This window comes from Coenobita brevimanus, chromosome 23, assembly GCF_032717465.1.
Source record: "Coenobita brevimanus isolate Jiangsu-jjx chromosome 23, ASM3271746v2, whole genome shotgun sequence".
NCBI lineage: Eukaryota > Metazoa > Arthropoda > Malacostraca > Decapoda > Coenobitidae > Coenobita > Coenobita brevimanus.
The window spans coordinates 72,517,417-72,533,256 of NC_136976.1; the positions used below are offsets into that span (position 1 = coordinate 72,517,417).

Consider the following 15,840-nt stretch of genomic DNA (forward strand, 5'->3'; position numbering starts at 1 on the left):
TTATTATTGCTTTCTTTGGTATGCTATCTACATCTGTTTTACTACCGGAATGCTTCTAAATAACAACAAAATGTGTACAATATAAACGCCCACTTTGCAAAAAATACTCGAAAAGAAGAGGTATAAGTAACACAAAGATGAAAATTAAAGCGCCATGTGCAGAAATATGCTGTTAAGGAAAAAGAGCGAGAGCCTCCTCACCGAAGATCATACCGCCCCTGGCAACTCGACCTCGCCCGCAGTTCCTATCACCCACTAGACACTGAGTCACTGACAAACACTGACACTCATCTCAGTTAGGCTGCGGCCGTCGAGAGGGAAGGTGTAAATTTAGGTGGATATCGGTTGTTCACCCGTTTGTGATGGCTGCAGTGTTTGGATCTCGACTTCTACAGTTTACCGCGTTGGCGCTTTTGGTTGTGGTGACTTATGGGTGAGTACTGTGGTGAACGAATGTCGATGTTTAATAAAGTTCTTGAAGGTAATAAATACGCACCGTTAACCAGATTAGATGGACTGTGAAATTAAGAAGGGATGTAGTTCCTTCAAATGTTGCAGTGTTTGGATCCCGGCCCCTCCAGCTTATCACGTTAGCGTTTCTGCTTGCTACTCTCTGGGTGAATATTGGGGTGAGCTAATGGTGATGTACACGTTTAATAAAGTTCATGGTAATTCGAACTGTTAACCTGATGCTATGGACTGTGAGTCAGAAGCGATATAATTACTTCCACTCTTAATTTACTTATTTAACCGTACTTACGTACCTCTTAATGTGCCTAGAATTTTTAACTTTAGGAGCTGATTGGATGTAATTGCTCCTCAAATGGGTCCCGAGTTTGACAAATGATTTCAGATACCCGATGCTCATGCTCAAATCCAGAATGGTTATATTGGTAAGGATCAGCAGGCATTCATGCAGTGCATTCAAGTAACATTTGACAGTAAGGACAGGCTACTTGAAAACATTTCAAGAATTGCCTATAAAAGCGTTTTGAACCAAATAGCTTACCATAGCTTCTCACCGATTACAAAGTATAAAGACGTGACAAGTAAATTAGTACCAGTGCTTTGCACGAATCCAGATAAAGCACGATAAATCTAGAAAAAATCATCAAGAATACACGCTCTTGGGGGCACTAAAAGATCCACTTACCGGTATGACTGGTACTCATGGTCGTGCCATTTTTATTTAAATGCCGTTAATTCCAGACGATTTTATTCAGTTGAGCGAGTTATAAACTTCTCTTGGTTGCGATTATGGATAATAATGTTCATTTCTTTTGACTTGCCCCACATTTTCCTTTTACAGTTTATTTCACGTAGCTCGATCAGTGGCAAAATAAATAAATAAATAAATAAAAATACTACGGCTGTACATCCTTTCCGCAGTAAGCTCTAGACTAGCACCATATTCTAATATTAATTTGTTGTTACAACTCAGCATTCTGGGTTGAGATTGCAATTTTAGGCCAGGTTAAAGCGAACGGGGAATTGTATGTTATTCCAACCAGTTCTAGAAAACTGCCACCATTAACCTCCTTCGGTAGGAACAACCCCAGTATTTTGTCAGCCACTGCCAGACGATTTTATTCATTAAGGAGTGAGTCTGAGAAGCCTATAAGAGGGATAAGTACAGTGTCCCAAGTGAGTGGTGATGTGAAAATGGCAAGCAGAGTGTACGCCATGGGGTTAAGTGTCATATTTCAAGTGGGGTGCGATGCACGGTACTATCGAGAGAAGCTGTGTCTGTATTAAAACGGTACCAGTAGCATACAAGAGTAGGTTAAGGTGTAACACGCAACATAAATCGCTAAGGAAGATAAGCTACGAAGCCTGTTACGCGACCTAAAGAGAGGAGAAGCAGGACGGCCCAGGGATGAGGGGAAACAGAAGTCAGAGTAACCAGAATGAAGGCTGGTTCATATTATCGTCTTATCTTCCTTAATGATTTATTTTTGCACACTACAACTCACAGTTCTCTTGTGTGGCATATCTTTTGAAGATCGATATAGAAAGCTTAAATAAACACAGAACAAATAACGCACTATATGCGGAAACAGCTGGTACAGAAGAGGTGCTGGCTCAGGAGCCTTCCTGATGGACGAGGGAGTGGAAGCGTTGCCAGTTTAGCGCTTTTGGGAGATTAGATAATGCAGTATCTACTTCGCTTTAATTTCGACAAGATCTTTCTGTATTTTAGAGATCTGTGTCCAAATTCTATCGATATTTTAGGATTCTGGCATATTTCTAGTTATTGAGTTTTCTAGTCATAAACACGACAGATGTTTACCTTAACCATTTTGCAGGACATGAGTTTCTTTAGCAGTATACAATTATCAGGAATTATGTTTTTCGTATTTTTCTCAGTATAGGCTACACTAGTTTGGTTGTGAAGTGTATAGATATGGATCATATGGTAGATGGATGACTTAAGACAAAAGTGTAAACAAGCAATCCTCTACTTAACTGTGGTCGAAGAATATTTGTAAATACGAAACATGTTGAGTGAGGGGAAGCGTTGACTGTTTTTATCAATGATTTTAACTAGTTTGTAGGACTAACAAGCCTTCATACCGGTATATTATGATCATTTTTTTTTTCCTCTTTGATATTCACTCGACGATAGTAGTTTGGTTGTGACGTGTTTGACACCCGTACGAACGATGGCAAAATTTGATCTTACTCATAACTCAAGTCCAAGACACCCTATAAGTATGGAACAAAGCAGATGTCAAGAGTGAGGGAAAGGGTTGAGGTTTCAGGGGCTGTGTTAACGAAGGATCGTAAATCTCCGTAGCGGTATATTTTTATCTGGAATTGTTTGGGTTTTCGTATGGAAGTTAAGAAGTCACAGCATGATAGTATAGTGATCCCTACCCTGACGTATGGAAGCGAGGCGTGGACCTTGCAAGAGGGGAACAAGTCAAGAGTGAGAGCAGTGGAAATGAGTTACTTGAGAGGAGCATGTGGAGTGATATGGAGGGACAGGTTGACGAATGAAGAAGTGAAGGAACGTTGTGGGGTGGATGTGGATGTGGTTGAGAAGATTAGGAGAAATACACTGAGGTGGTTTGGACATGTGGAGAGAATGGAGAATGACAGACTGACTAAGGGGGTGTATGTAGGTGAGGTAGAGGGAGGGAGAGAGAGGGGTAGACCGAGGATGAGGTGGAGGGATGGAGTTGAGAGGTATATGAGGGAGGGGACGGTGAGTTGGGGGGAGGGTAGCCAAATGGTGGGTGACAGAACGACTTGGAGGCGTTTTGTCTGCGGCCACCCTTTGCGGGATTAGGGCGTCGGGCTATAGATAGATAGATAGTATTTTTCAATTTAATATTCACTACAGTTTTCTGGTGAAATGTATGGTAGATGAGTGACGACATTAACAGGTACTATTATATATTCTGTTTATACATGTATACCGGTATATGTTAGAGGGAATTTGTGTAATTAGTGATTTCATGAAATCCCTAGGACAGTGGTTTCCACTCTTTTGTAATTCTCGCCCCCTTCACTGAATGACACGTTCCCTGCGTCCCCCTTCCTCAAATACTGTATTTTACTGGCATAGTTGGCACATGTCAATATATATCATAGATTCTTAATCTTTGAAATTGTTTATATATTCAGATAACTAGATTTCTTATTCATATCTGAAATATTCTCCATACTTAGAAATTACTGAATTCCATGATAAATCATAGTTTTCAAATATAATTACCCCCTTTATCAAACCTTCGCCCCCCCCCCCGGGCAGCCCTTCGTGACCCCCTAAGGGGGCGAGCCCCACAGGTTGGAAACCACTGCCCTAGAGAGGATTCGTGAAATGAGTTTAAATTAGGATGGGTTAATTAGAGTTACCGGCAGGTTAATTTAGGCTGCATTTAGGTTAGGATAATCTGGTTTAGTTTAGGTTACAGTAGGTTAGACTAGGTTAGGTTAGTTAGGTAAAGTTAGGTTAGGTTAATTTAGATAAATGCAAAGTTATGTCAAGCGTTCACATACTACCTATACTTAACCTAGATTATCCCAGTCTAACATAACCGCAGCCTAAATTTAACTAAATTAAACCCATCCTAATTTAAACTCATTTCACGAATTCCCCAGGTATTTGATGAAATCACTGGTTACACAAATTCCGTGATATATATATATATATATATATATATATATATATATATATATATATATATATATATATATATATATATCCACTCACTCCAATTTGGCAATGAAATATAGGAATTATTTCGAGGGAAGACAAAGGAAAGTTCATAAAAATGAACGGTACGATAAGGGAAAGGGGAAGGATGAGAAAAGTGCAGCTGTGAACTGAGCCAGTGTAAATTTCACGAATAAAATTAGTGTATTTCCAACTTCTTACCGGCCGCGATAGCGAAGCTGGTATTGATTTCAATGTGTGTTCTTACCTAATTGTATCTTTACAGGAATCAGTCAAGCTCGTACTGTGCCTTGTATTAAACCATTTTTATCATACATGTGTGTGTGTGTGTGTGTGTGTGTGTGTGTGTGTGTGTGTGTGTGTGTGTGTGTGTGTGTGTGTGTGTGTGTGTGTGTGTGTGTGTGTGTGTGTGTGTGTTCTTCGCAACCGCTCAAAATATCATCACAGAATCTTACAGGTGTGTAGTAGGGATGAACATCCCCTACGAGTTCGAAACTGGTGCAAGTAAGTCAAAGTCTGTGTGTCTGTTACCACGATAACTTCGCAACCGCTCAAGTTATCATCACATAATCTTACACGTGCTTAGTAGGGATAAAAATCTACGAGTTCGAAATTGGTGAGTTGGTCAAGGTCATACTCCGAGCCGCGCTAGATATGTATCGGCTCACCGCTGGTGTGATTACTCCCTTGGGGAGGGACTCTAGTTTCTTCCTGCAGTGAAAATAGAAGTGATTATGTAATTCACACATGCTGCAAAGGCTCTTATTTGACAGACCCTAGACAAAGAAGGATGAAACAAGCTAGGATGCCGCACGGGGAAGCAAAACATGCGTCAGCTATGTAGGAAAGGTCGAGTGCACATCGTCTGCTGTGGTGCCTTCAACTTCTCTGAAATGCCACAGAGTTACACTAACAAGCGAATAGTTGGCACCAGACAACAGGGAATAACTTTTCATGGGTAACTTTATACAGTAAAATCAATACAAACGTCATACACCGCTCAGACAGATGCATGCAGACGTGCAGTACTTCCACACTGGGTGTAGTTGTAATATAAACAAACTAGTCAATGTAAACAACAACTAACCGTATGATATAACGTTTGACAGTACGACAATGTATTAAATTCTATTTCACTATGGTAATCAGCGCACAGTACTCAGATTCTTATGTGTCCTACCAAGCACCGTAAGGTAAGGTCAAGAAAGCCTTCGCCACCTCACTTTCGTTAATTCTTGCAGTTTTTTGATGGGATAGCACTGTGTACACATTATGCAGGCAAAATTAGAGTATGGTAAATATGTTAGAAATGTATTTACTAAAGAAAAGCATTGTTGGGTCACAGTAGTGTATTTTCTGGTGAAATGACTACGCTAACCTAACCATCTAGCCTATGAGCCTAACAATCTCAGGTTCAGCATTTCCAGTCATTTGGGGACTTTCTTTTTGTTAATAAGATTTTAGCCATTAACTATAAGGCCCTTTAAAATTTCTGTGAAACTTTCTTCAAATATTTTCACCCCCCCCCAAAAAAAAAAAAAAAAAAAATCGGTATTATCTTCCCAGGTTCTGATTCTTCTTCCACCTCTGTTTCCCCCCTAAAATTTGATATATAATTCATTCATGTTGCCAGACTAGTTGAGTGGCGAGGGCTTTCTTGAATTGTCACTGGGTGTTTTCCTGCTTCATGTCCTTGCAAGTTGTAAACTTTAACGCTCCCTGAATTCCATTATACATATACATATACATTTGTTTTTGCATAAATAAAAGGTATAACCAATACTTTACTATGGTGGCATATACTTTACATATGTTCACATTCTTTTATTTTTTTTTATCAAACTTCATTATCTTCCCAAGTTCATATATTTTAAACGATGCTAAAAAGAATTCAACCTCATGCATGTGTTAGGTTTGTCATGAGTAATATTATACTGCTGCCAGATTTCAGCAATATATCCACTGCAGTTGGCTCAGATTCACAAGCTGCATGTTGTTAATGTGGATTGCTTTGGAGATGTGCTTGTGGCAAACATGGACCAAGTAAGAAAAGGTGCATTTAATATTACTATAGAGTATATTGAGAGCTTTAAAATGAGCTGTAACATAAGGCAGTTCATGCAATATTAAGAAAGTTAGAGCCAGAAAACGTCAGCATCTGCACCCTTTGCCCATTGATTCCCACTGTTTATTTTCAGTCTGACGACCTTGCCAATATGGCGGCGCCATTGACGTACAGTACATGGTCCTATGCGGCAAAGCGTGATGCGGCATGTATCAGTCCATATATATATATATATATATATATATATATATATATATATATATATATAGGGTTGCCACTAGGTCTGTTCAGAGTCGGACACATCCATCCATCCATTATCCAGTCCTACATTACCCCATGAGGAGCGTAGGAGCCCGGGGCTAGGCAGTTGGTCCCGACATTTAAGATGAGAGTGACCAGCCTCACTCATCCCTGAGTGGCATTACATGAGCAATCAACCCCAACCATCCCATGGATACAAACCTTCACCGGCTCAATCCGATTGGAACGCAATAATTACCCACTAAACCACCAGGCGCCAAAATATGGTTATATGGTTACCACCCAGCGTAGTAAATGGTTTCATGGTGTACAGGAAACCATTTGGCTTGTCACCCACAGGCTGAAGGAAGAGGAAAGAATGAAGGAAAGAAAGACAAAGAGTGAGTGTAAAGTCACCCGTAGGCAGAAGGACAAGGAAAGAATGATGGAAAGACAGAAGAGAATGGAAGGAAAGAAGGTTGAAGAGGAAAGGGCAGACACCTGAGAGCAGCACTACATCGAGTGAGTGGATGGTGAGCGCCCCCATCTACCACATAGTTGGACACATAAAGGACAAATATGTCAGGGGATGGGAGAACATGTCTGGGGAGAAGAGATGAGTGTCAGAAGAAAGGAATGAGGGGAGACATGAGTGACGTTTCACGAAGCGAGTGGTGACCGTGTCTGGGGAGTGAGGGATAGGGAAGGAATCGGAAGGGCAGGTAGTATTGCCAATTTTGCGTTTTTTTTTTTTTTTTTTCGCACGATCTACAGTAGAGATACTGTATTTACCTGCCTGAAATTTTGCGATATCTTAGAGGATTCTGCAAAGCTTTACTGATACTTCATTGATTATAGGTCTTTTTCTTGCAAGATTCTGGAAATTTTTGTTTACCAACATTAGCGGTTTATGAGAGGTTCAGCGGCACCTGTGGCCATGGATTTGGCAGCACTAAAGGCAGGGCTCTGAGATGGGTAGAGCAAAAAAATAAATATGGAATCTTATGTGCAACAGTATTGTCTTGGGTATAACGACGGAATGAGGCGGGATTTCCCAGGGTATATCAGAGAGAGAGAGAGAGAGTAATAAGCATTTACATGAGAGTGGGAGGGGTGGGGAGTGGAAGGAGAAGGGCCAGAGGGTATTAGGAGAGGAAGCATCGCAGGCAGGGAGGGAGGGAGGGGGAAAGAGTGATGAGGGACGTCAAGGACACTAAGCTGCCATAGTAACAGCCTAAGTGTGGTGAGTCTGATGATGACATGGCAGGTGGTGGTGATGAAAGCTGATGGTGATGAGTGTGATAATAGTTGGTGGTGGTGGTGGTGGTGACAGGCATGGTCGTTGTGGTGGTGAATATAAGTGGTAGTGGTGAATATGTTGGCAGGTGATGGTGACTGATCAGGGGGCCCACAGAAGTATTTGTGGTGGACGTACATGTTGTAAGGGGGCCCAGTTTTCAGGATTGGGGTGGTGGTGAGCCTATTCAGCTGTGTGTGTGTGTGTGTGTGTGTGTGTGTTTGTGTTGGTTTTGGTCAATTTAAAGTGCATTTTTAAGCTACCTTAGACTGATGTCGATTTTCACCAGCTTCTTGATTTTCACCAGCTTCTTGAAGTTTGCGTAACCTTCCTTTTAAGAGCACCACCTTTTGACATCTTTACCAACAGTATTCTCGTCAGTCTGTAAAGATGTACAGTGTACGTTAAAAATAACTAGCCACTTGTGTAACCGAGCTTAGGTTAGTATTTAGTGCCACACCAAGAATGTCAATACTGGAGGAAGTGGGAATATTTACATTAATAAAAATTATGTGGGAGTCGGAAGGATTCTGTTGGTTAGAAAACTGAGGTAGAAAATTCTGACGAATAGGACATAGCATACCGGTATTTAGCCTAACAATGAGTAATGAACTACAGGCTATGATATAAGAAGCAAATTGTGACATAAATCTTTATCTAGGTCAAACTTATACAGGTGTCGTCATTCAAAAATACCATTTTTTTCTAATGCCAAGAACACATATAGGCTTACAGGCAGTCTAATCATAGCCTAAGTGTGGAGCCTGTACAGGTAGATGTAGAGTATAGCACCGAAAATCCGAAATGGCAGGTACCCCTAATGTTCAAAGCATATTCAAATCTGCTATGACTGTGGTATTTCACTATGCTTTTGTTTCCCTACCTTTAGTAACAGGATATCCACCCACGCTTTGGTTTTTAAGCTGTGAATCTCTTTGAAAAATGAATTGGTTGAACTGACGGCTGCTGCAGTTACTCAGTGCCTAGAAATGTAACAATGGATTCTTATGGAGGCATAAAAAATGCAAAAACAAATTCCTAAGAGATATATAACATACTATAAATCAAAGAAATAAATTACCACCTTCGCTTCTCCGATTGTAAACAAAGATGAACGTTCTCTAGCATTCGAAAGGCATAAAATTATCTATCTATCAATTGCCAGACGCCATAATCCAGACGTCCACAGGTTGTGGTGGTGATGAGTGTTTTGGCAAATAGTGGTAGAGAGTGATGACATGGTGGTGATGAATAGTGTGAATTCAGGTATTATGATTAGTGGAGGTGATGTATGTGACGCTAGGTGGTAGTGATGAATGTGATGACAGGTGGTTGTGATGACTGTGATGGCAGGTGGTGGTGATGGTTAATGTGATGGCAGGTGTGAATGTGATGGTGTTTAGTGTGTTAGTGGTGTAATGTGGTGACAGGTAGTGATGGCTGTGAATGTGATGACAGGTGGTGGTGGTGGGTGTTGATGATGAGTGGAGTGACAGGTGTTACTGGTGGTATGATGACAGATGGTGGTGGTGATGAGTGTGATGACAGTTGGTGGTAGTAATGAGTGTCATAATGGTTGGTGGTGAATGTGATGGTACTGGTGAATGTGATGATTGGAGTGGCAGTGATTGATGACAGGTAGTGATATCTTGACAGATGGTGTGATGACAGGTGGTGGTGGTGATGTGGTGACTAGTGATGATATTGAATATGATGACATGATGATAATGGTGACAGGGGGTGGTGTTGATATAATGGCAGGTGATGGACTGGTGGCGGTGGATGGGATGGTGAGATGACAGGTGGTGATGGTGGTATGATGGCAGGTGATGGTGGTGTGATAGGTGTTGAGGGTGGTGAGTGTGATTACCATTGGTGGTTGTGGCGAGTGTTGTGACAAGCTATTGTTTTTGTTAGTTATCGCAGTTCAATTTTTAGCCCCCTCCTTTTTGTTTTTGTATCACCAATAGAACTTGTGAGCTCTCAACTATTTTATAAAGTTTTTAACATATTCCAGAGATTTTGTACTTTTTCTAGCAACAGCCTGGATTTGTAAAAAATAGAGACAATCTAGCATTTTGAGAGCAAATTTATTGATGTCTCATTCTACCGAATGGGTAAAACTCTTTACTTCAAGAATCTTCTGTGTATAATAAACTCATCTGAATATAAAATGAATAATTAAAAGCTGTAATCATACAGAAATGTATGTGGAGAGGATGGAGAGTGAGAGACTAACAAGGAGAGTGTATGTGAGTGAGGAAGGGGGGTATGGGAAATGGAGACTGAGGATGATGTGGAGTGGAGAGGTATATGAGAGAGAGGGGTGAGAGTTGGGGGGAGGGCAAAGAAATGGCAGGGGACGGGGCGACATGGATGCGATTTGTTTGTGGCCACCACTTCACTTTGAGAGCTTTCTGTGTTTAATTATAGCATCAAACAGAGAAAAGTTATCATACTGAGGGGCATAACTCCTTGAACGAAATTATTTAAAAATTTTATTCTTGCTGTCCACTGTGTCCAGACACAGTTTTATTTTGCTTATGAGAGACTGCATTGTAAAGGTTAGATAGCCCTCATTTTCCCCTTAACTGCAAGAAATTTCCCCAACGCTAAATAAAATGGCCTTGTATCGGCAAGGATGTAAAACTACATTATTGTAAAATTTGATCATATTTGTAGGCCTAAATGTACAGCGATGAGAATAATGAGATGGAAGTGTAGTGCATCCTTGAATAACAGGCCTGGTGGGAGGGGGGGGATTGCAAATGAAGAGTTGAGAGGAAGGATGGGACTTGAATGTACAGGTATCAGTGATATGATAAGAAGTGGTATATTGAAATGTTTTGGGTTTTGGAAAGGACGGAGGATGGCAACTGAGCATGGAGGGTTACAGGAATGAACAATGAGAGTAGAGTAGTGAGTAGAAAACTGTAAAAGACCCAGGATGAAGTCATACTCTGTGACCTCAGGGATAAGGGACTGAGTAGAGATCGAGCAGTGTTGAGAACTACTGTGACAACAGCTGATGCATGCAAGCACGTAGGAGACCTTATAAATGGAACACAGATGTTTGTATTGAAGGTTTTCATCACTTGAATCTGGGTGATCTTTTTAGTTCATTCTTGCCACTTTAAAGAAGTTTTATTCAACTTCGGAAAGACCATGTATAGAAGATTAATGAAGTTTACAGCAGCCTTGGAAGAGAAAAAAAATGGCTCCAACATTTGATAAAATCACCTGTAGATAGACGTATGGAAGCGAGGCGTGGACCTTGCAAGAGGGGAACAAGTCAAGAGTGAGAGCAGTGGAAATGAGTTACTTGAGAGGAGCATGTGGAGTGACATGGAGGGACAGGTTGACGAATGAAGAAGTGAAGGAACGTTGTGGGGTAGATGTGGATGTGGTTGAGAAGATTAGGAGAAATACACTGAGGTGGTTTGGACATGTGGAGAGAATGGAGAATGAAAGACTGACTAAGAGGGTGTATGTTGGTGAGGTGGCGGGAAGGAGAGGGAGGGGTAGACCGAGGATGAGGTGGAGGGATGGAGTTGAGAGGTATATGAGGGAGGGGGGGGTGAGTTGGGGGGAGGGTAGTCAAATGGTGGGTGACAGAGTGACTTGGAGGCGTTTTGTCTGCGGCCACCCTTTGCGGGATTAGGGCGTCAGGCTATAGATAGATAGATAGAATAGATGTCTTTAGGTTGCTTTAATCTTACTTATCATTCTACCCCCCACAGGAACTAATCTCACTTATCCATCTACCCCTTTTCAGAAACTATGTCATCACAACGCCACGCAAATGGTCTTCGGGAGAGACAGTGCAGATCTGCCTCTTTGTTGTCAGCTCAACATCCACCAACAACTCAGTGAATGTGATACTTGAGACCCACTCAGACAACCCAGAGACCATCGCTAATAGAGTGATCAACATCCCTTCAGGTCTGGTGTATTTTTTTTTTTTTTTTCTTCTTTTTGAATATATGCAGGGTAGTCTGTAATCTTTCCATTTGGAGAGGATGGAGAAGAAGACTGAAGAGATGAATGTAGGCTATGTGAGTGAGGTGTGAGGGGAGAGGAAGAGGGGTAGACAAAGGATGAGATGGAGAGATGAAGTGGAGAGATATATAAGGGAAGGCAGCCAAATGGCAGAGGACAGAGCAACATCGAGGTGATTTGTTTTCAGCTATCTCTTTTGGGATTAAGGTGTCTGACAATTGATAGATTGATAGCTAAACAGTATACTTCATTCTCCAGTTTTGTCTGTTTTGGTGGCAGTTCAGTCTGTTTTTGTGAGTAATGAAAAAAGTGTGGCTGGTTACTGAAATTACTGTACCGTACTGTTTTTACTTGAACTTGACCCAGATTTTCATGCTCTTGCAGCTTATTTCACATAGCTTAGTGGCAGAAAAATACAATACTGCAGCTCTACATCCTCTCCATAGTGCTTCTCTGTAACTACCATCATATTTTAGGGTTCATTTATTTTTACAACTCAGCAGTCAAGATGAAGAGATGGCACTTTTAGATCAAGTTAAAGCAAGTGTTATAATCCACCATGCAGTCAGTGGATGGATAAAGACAGACACTATAAATCATGAAAAGGGTTTGGAAGTAGTATATTATGCTGGGTAGACACTGAAAATCCTGATTGAGCTATCCCTACAACACAGTAAGAATTGGATTGCATAATACAGTACAGGCATACCCCAATTTAACGATGCAGTTGGTTAAGTAAAACACATCACTAGGCAGGGTATTGTATCTTGGGGTAGATTTAACATGTAAAATATAGGGATGCGTTTTTGAGCCCTGGATTTTCCCCCAACGGAGTCCTAAACCCATCAAATGAGTCCAAAAACAATTTCTAGCTAACCTAAACCCCCAAATAGCTATAAAACAAGCTAAACTAAGCCTAAAAGCAGTTTTAGAACTCACCTAAACCCAAAAATGATATCTGAAAATCATAGAAAATGAAAAAATCAAACGTAGTAAACTGTAGCAGATGGGGGTGCTCACCATCCACTCACTCGATATGGTGCTCCTCTCAGGTGCCTGCCCTTTCCTTTCTTCGTTCCTTCTCTCCTTCCTTCCTCTTCTGTCTTTCATTCCTTCATTCTTTCTTCTTCCTTCTGTCTGCCGGTGACTCTACACTGAGTGACAATCGAAACGGTTTCTTGTATACCAGGAAACATTTACTACTCTAGGTGGTAACCATATACCAAATTATGGTGCCTGGTGGTTTAGTGGGTAATTAAGGCGCTCCAGTCAGATTGAGCTGGTGCAGGTTAGATCCAAGAGATGGTTGGGGTTTATTGCTCACGTAATGCCACATAGGGATGAGTGAGGCAGTTCACTCTCATCTTAAGCCGTGGATTGCGAGCCACAGCTCAGGCTGGGTAGTGTCACATTGCGAGCCACAGCTCAGGCTGTGCTGGCCATGCATTACCTCTAACTACTCCACCCCCACCCAAACTTACGCATGGCGCTACGCAAAGACGGAGAGAGAGAGATTTTTTTCTTTTCACCAGATGATGCCCTGGATGTTTATCTTCAAGTTTATGATAAACAAAAATTTTTTGTTTTGTTTTTTTATTCATTTTTTAACTAGTCTCCTATGTAAACTTACGCATGGACCTATGCAAAGACGGAGAGAGAGAGAGAGAGAGAGAGATTGTTTCTTTTCACCAGATGATGCCCTGGATGTTTATCTTCAATTTTATAATAAACAAAAACTAAAAAAAAAAAAAAAAAAAAATTTCTTCATTTTTTGCACACCACGGAGTGAGAAAAAAAGGGTAATTGCGCAATCCATGGGTTAAATGTCAGGACCAATTTGCCTAGCCCCAGACTCATACGCTTCTCATGGGGCAACACAGGATTAGATGATGCATGAATGGATGGATGGAGTAAACCGTACCCCAAAATGACAGTGTTTACCCCACCTGTGACTAAAACACATTAATCTAAATCTAAAAACAGTTTATAAATCAGCCTAAACAAATTTAAATTTAAAATTTCATCAAAATCGGTTAGAAAAACAAAAACAAAACCCATTGTTATACTTGGGTTTGGCTGTCGTTCAGTGGGTTAGGGTGGTATTTCTAACCCCCATCACTGTGCCAGGGTATTGCATATAGGGGTATTAAGTTACTGATTAATTACCTCCTTTGCTTCACTTCAAGTTTGTTGTGAGTAGGAATGAAGTTGCTTTGAAATCAGAAATTAGTTTTTTGTGCTTAACCCCTCAGTCATTTATTGGAGGCATCATGTTTCATTTGTAGTACTGTATTTTTTAAAATAGCGTTTTGCCTGCACACTTCTTTGACTCTGTGTGAGGAGTGACCATATAGGATGCATTTTTCTTGGTGAAAAACATTGACTATTTTTTCTTTGCTTAGACATTGGAGTTGAAATTGTTTTATTGCACTTGCAGACAAAACTGAGCACTGTGACAAGTTTACCCTTCCTTCCTTGGCAATGAGAAGGGGACGTCTCAGGCTGTCGGGTCATATTGGGGATCAGAGAGTCAACCACCACAAGAAGATCAAGATTGTTGGTGAAGTGACAAAGACTTTTGTTCAAACAGACAAATATCTTTACAAGCCAGGGCAGGAAGTGCAGTTCAGAATCCTAACTCTGTCTGGACCATTACTCAAAGTTTCCACCAACCAGGTATGGTATCTTTTATATTAACATACAGTAAGGTTTAGAAACCTACAGTATACTATTGTTGTCCAGCCTCTGTCTGTCTGGTTATGCAAACCCATCAAGTATAGGCAGACAACCACTGGCTGTCCCACACAGTGAACCAGTGCTCCTCTGTAGCAGACAGTGCTTCACCATAGCGAGACGCGGGGATTAGTGTGGAGGATTGGTTCCCAGATGGATGCTGTATTTGTGTCTCTCCACCCAGTTAATAGGGGCTCCCTAATAGACACCACATTACCCCATTATTTGGTTTTATGGTTACCACCTAGTGCTGTAAATGGTTTCCTGGGTTATAAGAAACTATTTGGCCCATCACTGAATGTAGAGTCTCCTGAAGTGGAAAGAACATTAACAGAAGTGGCAGGAATGATGGGAGAAAGTAGGAAGAGAGGAGGGTAGGCACAGGAAAAGAATGATAAATGTGAAGGAGCATACAAAACAACATTTTGCATTGTTACTGGCTGCACCACAACCATTCCTATTGCTCACGTACACTCTGTAAATAAAGTCCTCCCAGTCAAAGGTCATTTTGACATGAAAGGCACACACTTCAGTATGGCAGCCAATACAAACACACAACACTTACACTTATCATTATATGAAAGAGGCTTGCAACACAGCAAGGCACATAAAACAATCACCACATATACATTATCAAGCTCTCTTACACAACATCCCACTGCCAAACATTCCAACACTTATTAGTAGAGAAACATCTGTTTACTAATGACATGCACAGGGTAGTAAAATACCTCAGTCTAAATACTATATTACAAGCCCCCCTTCCAATATCCACCTATCAGAAATATCCTAATATAGAAATGATTGAATCCACCTAACCAGGCTTAGATCAGGACATCACCTGGCCTTTCTCAGTTACCAGCTTAGATTTGGATCAGGTGGAATGACAGATGACATGCCCAAATTGTAGAATAGGTTCACAAGCATAGTGAAACACTGCACAGAGCATGGTATACTGAGATGCAGATGCATCATAAAATGGCTTTATGAACCTATCACTCAATCTCATAGAGGCAGTTACTTACCTACAGTTGATGGGTCTGCTCAACAGGACAGACCATGGTTAGGCAATGAAAACAACAACAACCACAACTAATGTTCGCCATCTCCCCTTCAATCCCTCAAAGGAGGAGGATGGGCAGCAGGAGAAGGACAGCTTCAGCTTGTAGTCCATGGGTTCACATTCTGGATGAACCTGGGTCAGCAACAACAACAGTGTGATCATATATAACAATAATAGTGCTGGTGTTCCATATATTGTTGTATAAAATTTGGGGTATGATTGCACCTTGGCATAAGTTTTAGTAATATTGCAGCTACTAT

At 41.0% G+C, this 15,840-nt stretch overlaps 1 protein-coding gene across 1 annotated transcript in view; it reads left to right on the top strand.

The window, feature by feature from the left end:
* Positions 1 to 297: 297 nt before the first annotated feature.
* The window catches only part of LOC145393034 (alpha-1-inhibitor 3-like), a 102,440-nt gene continuing 86,897 nt past the window's right edge, over positions 298 to 15,840 (top strand). The window contains exons 1-3 of the mRNA XM_080267365.1: positions 298 to 433; positions 11,561 to 11,727; positions 14,222 to 14,460. Of these exons, the coding sequence (XP_080123491.1) occupies positions 363 to 433; positions 11,561 to 11,727; positions 14,222 to 14,460 (477 nt within the window). The 5' untranslated portion in view covers positions 298 to 362. The remainder of the gene's footprint in view (positions 434 to 11,560; positions 11,728 to 14,221; positions 14,461 to 15,840) is intronic.